We start from the raw sequence: 13839 nt of genomic DNA on the forward strand, positions 1-13839 counted from the left end.
CCTTTTTTTTACTTAAAAAAAGTGTTTTTTAAGCACTTATTTGGTCATCCAAACACCTTATCAGCTGAAAAAGCACTTTTTTTTTTTTTAAAAAAAAAGTTTTTTGGCCTGACTTTTCATACCAAACGGGGCCTAAATGGAAATTAAACGATTAAACTAACTGCCCAAAAAAGATTAATCTTCCTCTAAAAGCTCCATTATATTCAATACTAAAAGCTAAATTTATCGAAGTTTGGTAACTTTTTATTGATTTTCTCCTAGTAATTAAAATTTATTCTTGAAACTTTACTAAAAATATTTTTGTTTAATTCCCTTTTTATTTTTGAAAACAGTTTTTTTCTTCTATGCTTGGAAACAATGCATATATTATATAAAAGTTGAGGGTTTTTGAGATGTTAAACAATAAAATAAAAGTTGTGAAATTACATTTTTGAATGTTTACGACAAACAAATGATCAAATTAAATGTCATAATTCATTTCCAGACCCTAACAGTTCCCAAATATGGTCGTCGAGGGCGAAATCATCAGTCGATACATTTGGTGGCATAGAATGATGATTCCCATAATCCGTTAATCCCTCTTCCTCCCTCTTATCATCAACACAGTGGATATGATCTTTCTCGAGTTCATCCTCCGCCGCCATATCAAGCAAATTCCTCCACCAACGAATACATTGATCATCAGGTTCTTGTGAAGCCTGCGATGCAATATTAACCGAAGAAGATATTGGCTGTAATCTATTATGGCTATAATTATTAATACTATTGAGATTTCTTGATTCCTGGTCGTGGTTTATTGACATTAATCCAGTCACCGGACCATCCTTGATCGCCAGATTAGAAAAGTTACGGGGTCGGGGCCGGATGATGTTTGTCTTTGTGATTTTTTTCTGGATTGGTACAGCTTGTCCCTTTTGATCTCCTCCTGATTTCTTCTCCATCCGGGTGTTCCAAAAGTTCTTTACATCATTTGCTGTTCTTCCGGGGATTCTTCCAGCAATCAACGACCATCTGAACATCCAAATGAATCCAGAAAATCGATCCACGATCATTTTTTTTTTATAATAATAATGCAATTCATGAATGATTGATTCATATTAAACTCTGAAAATCTTATTTCACGGAATTAGACCTAAGCCTCACTTAAAGTAGAACATTTGCAGCACATCATTCCCTCAAATTAGTCTCATATATATTCCAAATTCAAATCACCAAAAATAATGGCACATTGGACCACCTTGTAACTCGAACACTTCTCCCTTTACTCTTTCCACATATAAAAAGGTGGGAAAATTGTTTTTTTGGTCCTATATGTTTGGCACTTTGCGATTTCAGTCCTTTATCTTTTCAGATTTCAGTTTTAGTCCATATTTTATTTTTTTGGTAATTTTAGTCTTTTTCCGACGTGACACTGACGTGGCACCAATTCAGTGCTGATGTGGAGCTGACGTGTACAGTGCCACGTAAGCATTTTCGAATAAAAAGAAACGAAATTTTCAAAAATCGGAACATGCAAGACTAAAACTGAAATATGAAAACATAGAGGACCAAAATCGCAAAGTGACAAACATAAAGGACCAAATTTACAGTTTTCCCAAAAAAGGTAGAAGAAAATTTTTTTAGTCACTACTACGCTTTCAATTCTGTACTATTCTTATAAACTAAGTTGTACGCTCCACTCAAAAAAAAATTTAAATAAATAATTGTACGCTTCCACAGTATTTTATTATAATTATTATTATTTTGTAAAGACAATTATTTTTTAAAAAAAGATTGACCCCGAAGGGAACCCTATCCCACATAAGTCAAAAACCTATTAACTCATGCAAGGATTAAATCGATGGATGTGCACGAGCGACAGAGACCTGAGGGAGGGAGGGAGCAACATGCATGACCAACCCCCAGAACATACCCCACAATATTTCAACAGAGAATATGCTCCACACGAGGATCGAACCCGCAACGCTAGGGAATTTTTTCCTACGTCACCTCAGGCCTAACCAACTCGCCTATGCACCTGTGGGCAAAGACAGTTATTTTTTGATTATGAATTAGACTTGTTGACTACAATATCTAATTGTTAAACGACATCAATATGCGAACTTTGGAATGAAATATTATTATGCATGCATGATCTCTTGAACTATAACTTTATTTTTTTGAAAAAGCTGAAATAAAACTTTCGGTCTCCAATATATATGTATGAAATACCGGTTTTTTTTCTGTGTTCTTTGTTCGGTTCTCTGCCATTAATTGTTCTTGGGAGTCTTGGTGTGATTGTGTGTTTCTGGCAGTCTGATTCTTCAACATGCATGATATATGATTCCAATTGATGATAATTCATGACTAAATTAATTAAAGATGATATATATATATATATATATATATATATATATATATATATATATATATATAATATGAGTGCGATGGAGAACTTGCCTGTTGCCTAATAGCTTATGAAGCCTTATCAAGAGATCAATCTCATCTTTTGTAAAGTTGCCTCTTGTGATATTTGGCCTAAGATAGTTCAACCATCTCAGCCTGCAACTCTTCCTGCATCTATTCAACCCTGCATCTCAGAAATTTTATTTACGAAAACTAATTAGTTTTACGAAGAAACGTCTCATGATTCGAGACCCATCAAATTACTTGCATATATAATCGAAAGATCTCCAACATGATCTTCACATGCAAAACACTGGATAATGAATATTAAAAGTCGATTTTTGAGAAAATATATAGTACTTTGGAATTAATTAACATCATATGGTTAATTAGTGAATTATGTACGTACCTGTTCTAAGTGGGACTAGATGCCACTTTCCTTCTCCAAACTGGTGGACACAGTTCTTCAGAAGAACGTCTTCTTCTTTAGACCAAGCGCCTTTTCTAACTCCTAAAGCCTTGATCCTTTCCATTTCAATATAATATAATATTATTCTTTCAATCGATGATTTTTTTAATGTTTTCTTCTTTTGTGTCGAGACACAAAAACACAAAACTTATTCAAACATGTTTAACCAGGCGAATGAATTGGCGAGTGATTACATGATATATATATATAATTATGCATGTAGCAACGTGAAAAAAAACATGAATTATGCCACGTGTACATGTATGATGAGAATTACACATTGATTTACACGTTAGCTTCAAAATTAAAAAAAATTTATTCATGTATTTTATTTGATTTTTAAAAAATATATATATATTTGAGAAAGTTTTATAATTTTAAATTAATGTAATGTATAAATCAATGTCCAATAGGTATAATATTTTTCATAAAGCATATATATGCTCGGCGTGAATAATTTGCGAGCACTGGTCCACGACTTCGGTTTTTGGCCAATAAAACAAATTCCCTCCCTCTAAAAGTTGATAGATGACAGGTCATACGTACGTATGTCTTACCCAAATTCGGTAAGCAAATTGGTACATTGATTAAGTCTAAATTAAAATTTAGTAATCTATAATGCCAAAATTAGTTTTATTTTTTGTTTTTTAATTATGTTTAGAATTTAACCAAAATCTCACATTGAAAGATTAATAAAAAAATCATGTGTTCATATATGGAATGCTATCTTTATTAGTATATATGAAACCTTTTGGGTGAAGACCAAAAGCAAATCCATGACTTTTCTCGTATCAATGAAGTATCATTTCATATATATTAATTCTTAAACTTTTAGTATGAGACTTTGGTTGAATACCCAAAAAATTATTCTTTTTCACGGGAATGCTAATATATGAAGTCCAAAATTGCTGAAATGTATGATGTTTATATAAGTAATATTATGATGAAAAAGAGTTAAAAGAGCAAAATAAGTCTAGTTATTGCATAAAGATATATATAAATGTGTGTGTATATATATATATATATATATATATATATATATATATTTATAATAACATGAACATAATTCAATTTAAACCAACTAACGGAAGGATAATTAGTATTTTTTTATTTTCAATAATTAGTTGAGATAGACATTGTTTACAAATAAAAATTAGAAAACAATAAGATTCGTGCGCAGTACAAAATCTTAAACTCGTATATATATTTGTACAACAATTTTTACACCACAAAAAATTCAATACAAAATTTTAATTTACCAAATCTCACTATACATTGAATGCAAAATCTCACGATATCATATTAAAATCTCACGAGATAATAACAAAATATCACGAAATAATTGTTGTAAATATCATTGTACGATATATTGGTTATACCTCTAGCATTATTCTATATATATATATTTATATATAATTCATAAGAAATCTGTCTTTACGTCGTAGAAATTTAAAACAGTAAACAAATATGTTTAATTGAACTCTTGAATAAATGGAATACTTAAAAAAAAATTCATAAAGCAGTAGCTAATTAAATAACATATTAGCAGCTTGATATCTCTTCTTTCACAAGTCTCATACATGGTTGGTTCTACTCATCATCCTCGAGCTCTTCTTTTCATTTATCTAGGGATGGAAGTAGGAGATGAGTATTTCGGAGAAATATTCAGCAAGCGGGGGACAATCAAACATAACATACACACGTACACGTTTCGAAGCAGAACTTGACAGAAACTAAAACATATCTTTCTTTCAAATCTTTCAGATATCAACAGAAACATATTAGCTCAAAAAATCCTCTAATTTCCTCATGGCTACTGATATTAATTCTCAGTGTGAGACCCCTAATTTTCCAAGATGTCATAAGAATGCAAAAGGCTTCCAATTTACAATAAGAATGTAAAGAAATAATGACAATCATAAAAATGCCATAAATTCTAGATTTGATAGTAACAAACACAGAATTAAAATTTGAGTTTATGGTCATTATGCTCAAATTTATGGTGATAGGTAAGTTGCGTATCCTTCACCTATATGTATTCTGCCACGCCCCGTGTCCGAGACGTGCCACCGACGTTGTTTCAAATTTATAAAAATTATAAAACAACAAGCCTCGTAGGTACAGTATATGCCAAACCAGTCTTTTATTCATAAAGAAAGCCAAAATAACTTGTCTTACATCTCAACATAACTTAGCCAAAATGCAGAAAGTAAACACAAAAAAATTCGCGGAAGCGTCCATTACACAAAATAATTCAAAGTACTGAAATCCAACAAATCCAGAATAATCGAACGGAATCAAAAATCGCTGTATTCTTTTTACCAACCCCAAAACATGTCCTGCTCTTTATCATATAAATCATCTTCGACATTTGGGGAGGAAAAGTAAGGGGAATGAGTGTTTTAGGAAACACTCAGCAAGTGGGGGCCGATCAATCATGTACATATATATTCATAAAATGATTTAAACAGATCAGATCATCTCATAACGTAGCATGTAATCGTTCATAACATAATTATCATTCAAAAACACTGCAAATCCTCTCATTACTTGTGGCTAACTGATCAGTCCCCTATATGTAATCCCTCTAAGGGGTGAGGTCATAGAACAGTTATTGTTACCCACCGCATCAAGTCCATAACATACATTGTTCGGAAATTCCATTTCTACTTATAATGTGAATCTTAGCAGTGTCTCAAAACAGTTTTAGTTTCATACATGTAAATTAGAATTCATATCAAGGGTTTAAACATATTATGACGATCGAAACTTTAAAGTGTACGTAATAGTTTAAAACAAGCCCACTTACTGAGTTGTTCTTGAATCAAAACTAACAGTCGAAGCTTGGGCACAAACTTGGGAAGCAAAACTCAAAAATTCAGCCTACTGAATTTTTGAAATAGAGATAGCCTTGACCCTCAAATCTTTGACCCTAACCTTCGAATTACGGGGAAACATTGGCAAAATAATGAGCCTATCAGATAACTAAATTCTTAAGGAAATAGGCAAGGGAAGTAGGCAAACTTACTGACTCAAAGTGACTCAGACGAGCAACAATACCAGCAGCACGACGCCTAGAGTTCTTCAAAAATTCAGCAGCCTTGAGTTCAAAAACTTGAGAGATTGTGTGAGAGTTTTCTGGAGAGTGCCTTGCTGATGAAATGGATGTGAGAAATAGGCTGAAGGGGTGGATTCATAGTGCTCAATAAGGGGCTGAACTTCAGTCTTGATTTCATGCAATAGGAAGGAAAGAATCTGCAATCCAAAAGCCTTGATTTGTATGCTGTCAAAATTGATTTGTATCCCATGAATCAGCCTTCATCTTGGTATAGTAATAAGAGAAAGTTTGCAGCTTCCCAGTAGAGAAATATTTCCATATTGGTGTAGGCTTGGAAGCCAAGTTTTGGGTCTTCACATTCTTCCCTCCTTATAAGAAGTTTTGTCCTCGAAACTTGAGTTAACTTGATCTTCAAAGAGATAGGGATACTTATTATGTATCTTCTCTTTCAATTCCCATGTAGCTTCTCTTTCAGTGTGATTTTACCATTGCACTTTGACATAAGGAATGTTCCTTCGCCTAAGGACTTGATCCATGGTATCCACTATTCGTATAGGGACTTCCTCATACTTTAGTTTCTCAGTCAGATTCCCATCAATCAAGAGTGGTTCAACTTCAAGGAAATGATTCGAATATGAGATATACTTTCTAAGTAGCGAGAAATGGAACACATCATGAATTCTTGACATACTTGGTAGCAGTGCTTGTCTATAAGCAAGTGTACCCACCTTCTCCAATATTTCGAAAGGTCCGACGTATCGAGGGTTCAGTTTTCCAGCTTTGCTGAATCGGACGACTCCTTTCATTGGTGATACTTTTACATAAGCCTTCTCACCAATCTTGAATTCCATAGGTCTCCTTTCATGTCAACCCAACTCTTCTGTCGATCTTGTGCTGCCTTGAGTCTTTCCTTGATAACTGCAACTTTCTCCACTGTTTTTTGGAGAAAATCTGGTCCCGTAATAGACTTCTCTCCCACTTCATCCCAATATAGTGGTGATCGACATCTTCTCCCATATAGTTCCTCCTATGGTGTCATTGCAATACTGCTGTGATAGTTGTTATTGTAGGCAAACACAATTAAGGGTAAGTGTTCGCTCCAATTACTGCTGAAGTCTAGAACACATGCCCTCAACATATCCTCAAGAGTTTGAATTGTTCTCTCGGTTTGTCCGTCAGTTTGAGGATGGTAGGCCGTACTGAAGGTGACTTTGGTTCCCATAGCCTCCTGGAATCTTTTCCAAAAACGAGAAACAAACCTCGGGTCTCTGTCTGATAAGATACTTGCTGGAACCCCATGAAGTCTGACTATATTGTCCATGTATAGCATAGCCAACTTATCCAAGTTGTAATTCATACGGACTGGTAGGAAGTGAGCAGACTTTGTGAGTCTATCGACAATTACCCAAATTCCGTCATGGCTTTTCCATGATTTTGGCAGCCCTACTACAAAGTCCATGGAAATGTGCTCTCATTTCCATTCGGGAATTTCTAAGGGTTGAAGTAATCCTCCAGGTCTTTGGTGTTCTTCTTTGACCTTTTGGCATACTTGACATCTAGAGACGAATTCGGCCACATCTCTTTTCATTCCGTTCCACCAAAAGTTCTTCTTCAAATCTCTATACATCTTTGTACTACCAGGGTGGATCAAAAATTTTGATTTATGTTCTTCAGACATCACTTCTTGACGTATATTATCAATGTCTGGTATATACAATCGTCCTTTCATCCACAAGACTCATTTCTCATCTGACTGAAGATCATTTGACTTCCCTTCCTTGACTTGTTCTTTGAGTTTTGTCAATAAGGGATCTCGATCTTGGTTTAATTTGACTGTCTCTCGAAGACTTGGTTTGATTGAGACTGAAGCCAAGATCATTTTACTCATATCCTTTCGACTTAAAGCGTCAGCCACTTTATTTGTCTTACCCGGATGGTAGCTAATGGCCAAGTCGTAATCCTTAAACAGTTCTATCCATCTTTTCTGCCTCATGTTTAACTATTTCTGAGTGAAAAAATACTTGAGGCTTTGATGGTCAGTGAAAATCTCGCACTTAGAACCATAGAGGTAGTGTCTCCAAATTTTTAGTGCGAACACTACGGCAGCCAATTCGAGGTCATGAGTTGGGTAGTTCTGCTCATATGGTTTTAATTGCCTAGAAGCATAAGCAATTGCTCTTCCATATTGCATGAGAACACACCCTAAACCTCCTTTTGATGTGTCACTATATATGGCGAAGTCTTTGCCTTCTTTCGGTAGTATCAACACTGGGGTAGACGCAAGTCTCTTTTTCAAAGTCTCAAAGCTTTTCTCACAATCATCATTCCAGTTAAACTTAGAATTCTTTTGTGTGAGTTTGATGAGAGGTATAGCTATAGAAGAGAATCCCTCAACGAACTTTCGATAATAACCTGCTAAACCTAAAAAACTCCAAACCTCGATCATTGTCTTTCGTCTGGGCCAATCAGAGATTGCTTCCACTTTCTTGGGATCCACAGACACGCCGGTCTCTGAGATGATATGGCCCAAGAACGTGACACTTTTGAGCCAGAATTCACATTTCTTGAATTTTTCTTACAGCTCTCTTTCTCTAAGTGTCTGTATGGTGAGACGGAGATGTTCCTTGTGGTCTTCCTCACTTGGTGAATACACAAGAATGTCGTCGATAAACACCACCACAAATTTATCGAGAAAGGTTTTGAACACTCTATTAATGAGGTCCATAAATGCCGCTGGAGCATTTGTCAATCCGAAGGGCATTACTGTGAACTCATAGTGTCCATACCTTGTTCTGAATGCTGTCTTTGAGACGTCTTCAGCTTTGACCTTCAGTTGGTGGTACCCTGAACGAAGGTCGAGTTTGGAGAAAACTGTAGCTCCTTTGAGTTGATCGAAAAGATCATCGATTCTTGGAAGGGGGTATTTGTTCTTGATTGTGATCTTGTTCAACTCTTTGTAGTCAATACACAATCTCATAATTCCGTCTTTCTTCTTTACAAACAAGACAGGAGCTCCCCACGGAGAAGCACTTGGTCTGATTTGTTTCTTATCCAAAAATTCTTGGAGTTGATCCTTTAACTCCTTAAGTTCAGCTGGTGCCATTCAATATGGTGCTTTAGAGATTGTTACATCATCTGGTACCAAATTGGTTTCGAATTCTACTTCCCTATCTAGAACAGTTCCAGGTAATTCCCCAGGAAAGACGTTTGGGAATTCTTGCACCACCGAAATATCTTCCAGTTTAAGTTCACCTTTTTCTTTTACTTCACTAATCATAGCTAGGTAAATTTCCTCACCGTTCTTCATGAACTTCCATGCTTGGGAAGTAGATAAGAGGGATTTGGGTCCCTTGTCTTTTCCTTGAAAGACGACATCATTTTTGTTCGGCACCCGAAGCTTCATGTTCTTCTCTTTACAATCGACCAATGCATGGTTCTTGGCTAACCAATCCATACCCAAAATTTCATCGAATTCAACCATATTGAGTTGAATCAAGCTGGCTTCAAAAGTATACCTATTGATACATATATTGCAGTTTCGGTGAACCTTATGAGTCTCAATAGTTTTGCTAGTAGGAGTTGCTACTATATAAGGTTCGACAAGCATTTCAGGTTCAATCCTTAACTTCTTAGAGAATCTCTTGGATATAAAAGAATGTGTGGCACCGCAATCAAACAATACATAAGAAGGAAATTGATTGATCATAATGGTACCTTCCATGACATCTCTTGCGTCATCAGCTTCCTCTTGAGTAATGGCAAACACCCGAGAATTGGGTTTGTTCTCTTTCGGCTTGCCTGGGGTGGCGCCAACGCTTGATCCCATTCCTACCTTCTTAGGCTTGGGGAAATCTGCAATGCGGTGTCCCATCTTTCCACAATTAAAACATGCACCGGAGGTTCTACGACATTCACCGGGGTGGCGAAAGTTGCAAATGGGGCATAACTTAATTGATGCGTCAGTCGGAATGAAACCCTTGGTTGGGTCACTAGATTGATTTGGCCTCTTGAATTTCTGTCCACTTTGGTTGGTTGAGACCGAGAGGGGTCTTTTATTTTTGTTCTCGTCCTCACGCCTTTTGATATCAGTCTCGGCTCTAATGGCTGCTCCCATTAGATCAACAAAAGTCGTGGCTTGATAAACTACCAAAGCTGACTGGATCTGACTGTTAAGTCCCTTATTCTATCGGTGCATTTTCAGAGTGTCATTAGCCATGACGGTCGGTACATAGGTTCCAAGGGAGTTGAACTTGGATGTGTACTCCATTACCGACATCTCTGGGGTTTGGACAAAGTTCTCAAACTCGTTAAACTTTTGCAATTTGATTTCTGCCGGGAAATACTGCTTCAAGAAAGCATCCCGGAATCACTGCCACGTAATCGGCCCTACTGATTGCTGGTGAAATTGCCTCCCACCACTTTCTTGCTTTATCTTCCAAGAATGGTGTCACTACATCGACCTTAACTCCTTCCGGAATTTCAAGTAACCGGAGCTGAGTTTCCATGTTTTTGAGACAGTTCTAAACTATTTCCGGATCAGATCTTCCATCAAAGGTCGGCGCCTTGTTCTTCATAAGGGACTCATAGTGATACTTAGTCCCATGTTGAGCCGGAGGCGGCGGCGGTGGCGGCTGAGTCCCGCCCAAACCTTGGAGGGTGGTAGCCACTATCGTAGCTATAGCCATCATATCTGCTGGGCTGAGATTGACTCTCGGTGGTAGAGGTGGAGGTGGATTCCCATTGTTGTTGTTGTTGTTGTTGTTGTTGTTGTTGTTGTTGTTGTCATTACGGTTGCGATTGTAAAGGGGGTTGCGACCTCGTCTTGCTCCTATTTCCATTTACTACAAACGCACGAGAGTTTTCTAAGAATGGATTGATAGATGCGAAAAGATAACAGTGAGAGATAATTGTTAAATAATGGAAGTCAAATTCGACGAGTAAGAGAAACATTGTTTTATTGATAATAGAATCTCGAATATAAAAAGTTCAGACAGACAGCTGACTCGACAAGTAAAGAAAACAGACACTGAGCAGATGACATTAAGTTCCCAAAATGACACAATGAAAGTAAATAGCAGAATGTGAAACGAATAAGGTCCAAAATACTTGGCTACTCCTGTCTAGTCTACGACTTCTCCTACTCCTTGCCCCTCATCAATTCCAATCTCAACAGGGTCTTCTTCTTCAGGTTATTCTTCTTGCTGCAACTCTTGAATCTCTTGAATTAAGGAAACATTATACTCGTACAAAGCAATATTGTTGTCTTCTAGTTGTTTTATGCGAGCATTAGTCTGCTGACGGTACTGTGCAAATTCATTCACAACTTGTTTTTTTTGTTCCTCCAACTTTTCAGCTTGCTTTGTGAGGTTGAAGCTGACCTCGGAAAGCTGTGAGATGGTAAGCTGAGCAGCTCTACCTTCTACTTATTCTCCTCATCTTACATGTCTGCCCGAGTGAGATAAGAAATATAGCGCTTGATATCTTCACGCAAATCCAGCTCCTTGATTCGGCTGGTGCTGATATCTTCGAGTAGCTCTGAATAGTGCTCCTCAACTTTCTCCTTCTCTTGAGCTTGAAGTTTCATTTTGTTCTCCAGATACTCCCTTCCTTTCTGCATCGCAATTTTCATCAACTTCTCTTCTTCCAGCTTCATCCTAAGGTGTCGGATCACCGCTTTCTGGCGTTCCGAAGCTAGTCGCGACATGCGAAGAGGAATATCAGCTTGAGATCGGGGAGCCATTTCCTAGAACCAATCGAAGGGATAAATTTCAGAATACAATTAACAACTGCAACTCAGATCAATATAACAATTATATTATCAATTCAGTGCAGTAATACATCGAACGGTATTTTCGAGAAATTTTTTCCAAAAACGAAAATTTTAGAGATTTTTATATGGGCAGAAAGTTCAAGTCGAGGGTGTCGTGGGACATTTTGCGGAATCGGATTTTGAATTTTCTAAGTGAAGTTATAAGCGTCCGAAAACTTTCCTAAAACGGCAAAAACGCGATTTCGGAGGCCTAAACGATTGAGTTCGGCCGAAATAAGAGTTTCCTCATGATTATTACTTGTGAGAACGTTTCGGAGGGGACTACATTGGCATTTTGGCCCACTATGAGAAAATGTAAAAATTGTTCCAAGGAATTCCCAACCGGATTATGAACCTGGCTTCTCTGATACCACTTCAATGTCACGCCCCGTGTTCGAGACGTGCCACAGGAGTTGTTTCAAATTTATACAAATTATAAAGCAACAAGCCTCGTAGGTACAGTATATGCCAAACCAGTCTTTTATTCATAAAGAAAAGCCCCAATAACTTGTCTTACATCCCAACTTAGCCAAAATGCATAAAGTAAACACAAAAAAACTCGCTGAAGCGTCCATTACACAAATAACTCAAAGTACTGAAATCCAACAAATCCAGAATAATCGAACGAAATCAGAAATCGTTGTATTATTTTTACCAATCCCAAATCATGTCCTGCTCTTTATCATCTAAATCTTCTTCGACATATGGGGGGAAAAATAAGGGGGATGAGTGTTTTAAAAAACACTCAGCAAGTGGGGGCCGATCGATCATGTACATATATATTCATAAAATGATTTAAACAGATTCAGATCATCTCATAATGTAGCATGTAATCGTTCATAACATAATTATCATTCAAAAACACTGCAAATACTCTCATTACTTGTGGCTAACTGATCAGTCCCCTATATGTAATCCCTCTAAGGGGTGAGGTCATAGAACGATTATTGTTACCCACCGCATCAGGTCCATGACATACATTGTTTGAAAATTCCCTTTCCACTCATAATGTGAATCAGAATTCATAGCAAGAGTTTAAACATATTATGACGATCGAAACTTTAAAGCATATGTAATAGTTTAAAAAAAGCCCACTTACTGAGTTGTTCTTGAATAAAAACTAACAGTCAAACCTTGGGCAGAAACTTGGGAAGCAAAACTCAAAATTCAGCCTACTAAATTTTCGAAATATAGATAGCCTTGACCCTCAAATCTTTGACCCTAACCTTCTAATTATGGATAAACATTTGCAGAATAATGAGCCTATCGGATAACTAAATTCTTAAGGAAATAGGCAAGGGAAGTAGGCAAACGTACTGACTCAAAGTGACTCAAACGAGCAACAATACCAGCAGCACGACGCCTAGAGAGCTTCAAAAATTCAGCAGACTTGAGTTCGAAAACTTGAGAGATTGTGTGAGAGTATTTTGGAGAGTGCCTTGCTGATGAAATAGATGTGAGAAATAGGCTGAAGGGGCAGATTCATGTAGTAGCCCGGTTCCATTTTACAAGATTAAGTGATTTTAAACATGTTAGAAGATGACATATAATTTTAAAAGTGTCAAAACATGTTTTAGGAGTCCTTATTTTGTAAAAATAAGTGGAAAATCAGATCCAGAACGTCCGAAAATGGTAGGATAGGTCCCGGGGGTCCAAAAATGAGTTCAGAAGGACCAAAATAGTTCGGAGCACCCGGAACAGTTCGGGCCCTCCGAACCCGAGTTCAGACCGTCCGAACTCAGCAGAGACAGATGTCTTAAAGGCTCGGACAAGTGGCAGATCGGACAGTCCGAACCCAGTTCGGATCGTCCGAACTTCGCCTATAAATAGGCCATCCGAGAGCCTCATTTTTCACACCAATTCAGTATTCTCTCTCGGCCTTTAGTGATTTATAGGGGTTTTGGGGTGTTTCCAGCCTTCCTAGGCTTGGTCCGGAGGTTGGCCAGGTGCTCCGGGGTTGCCGCGGAGCGGTGCCCAAATTCTGGGGGTAGTCATCATCAGCGGGCTGACGACGGACCCAGGTATAGCTCTGGATCCTTATAGTAAATAGGGAGTATGCTATAGCGTAGTTAAGGCTTTTAGAATAAGATTATAATGCACGAGTACTTTGCATTGTAT

The 13839-nt window shown here is 37.2% G+C and overlaps 2 protein-coding genes across 2 annotated transcripts; both read right to left on the reverse strand.

Moving 5' to 3' along the window:
• Positions 1-434: 434 nt before the first annotated feature.
• On the reverse strand, positions 435-3006 carry LOC140884773 (transcription factor MYB1-like). The gene is made up of 3 exons (XM_073291620.1): positions 2795-3006; positions 2440-2569; positions 435-1011 (listed from the first exon to the last, which is right to left on the reverse strand). The coding sequence occupies exons 1-3, from the start codon at positions 2916-2918 to the stop codon at positions 468-470; spliced, it is 798 nt and encodes a 265-aa protein (XP_073147721.1). The 5' UTR covers positions 2919-3006; the 3' UTR covers positions 435-467.
• Positions 3007-9015: 6009 nt separating this feature from the next.
• Positions 9016-10417, reverse strand: LOC140877146 (uncharacterized). The gene is made up of 2 exons (XM_073280673.1): positions 10256-10417; positions 9016-10095 (listed from the first exon to the last, which is right to left on the reverse strand). The coding sequence occupies exons 1-2, from the start codon at positions 10415-10417 to the stop codon at positions 9016-9018; spliced, it is 1242 nt and encodes a 413-aa protein (XP_073136774.1).
• Between the last annotated feature and the right edge of the window lie 3422 nt (positions 10418-13839).

This window comes from Henckelia pumila, chromosome 2 (assembly GCF_033568475.1).
Source record: "Henckelia pumila isolate YLH828 chromosome 2, ASM3356847v2, whole genome shotgun sequence".
NCBI lineage: Eukaryota > Viridiplantae > Streptophyta > Magnoliopsida > Lamiales > Gesneriaceae > Henckelia > Henckelia pumila.

What these genes read in the sequence shown, in the direction of transcription:
- LOC140877146 (XM_073280673.1), bottom strand. Translation starts at nt 10,417, where the DNA reads ATGGAAACTCAGCTCCGGTTACTTGAAATTCCGGAAGGAGTTAAGGTC. An exon ending in CGGGATGCTTTCTTGAAGCA is followed by an intron (nt 10,096 to 10,255) that starts GTATTTCCCGGC and finishes ATGCACCGATAG; the next exon opens with AATAAGGGACTTAACAGTCA.
- LOC140884773 (XM_073291620.1), bottom strand. Translation starts at nt 2,918, where the DNA reads ATGGAAAGGATCAAGGCTTTAGGAGTTAGAAAAGGCGCTTGGTCTAAA. An exon ending in TCTAGTCCCACTTAGAACAG is followed by an intron (nt 2,570 to 2,794) that starts GTACGTACATAA and finishes TCTGAGATGCAG; the next exon opens with GGTTGAATAGATGCAGGAAG. An exon ending in CATAAGCTATTAGGCAACAG is followed by an intron (nt 1,012 to 2,439) that starts GCAAGTTCTCCA and finishes TTGGATGTTCAG; the next exon opens with ATGGTCGTTGATTGCTGGAA.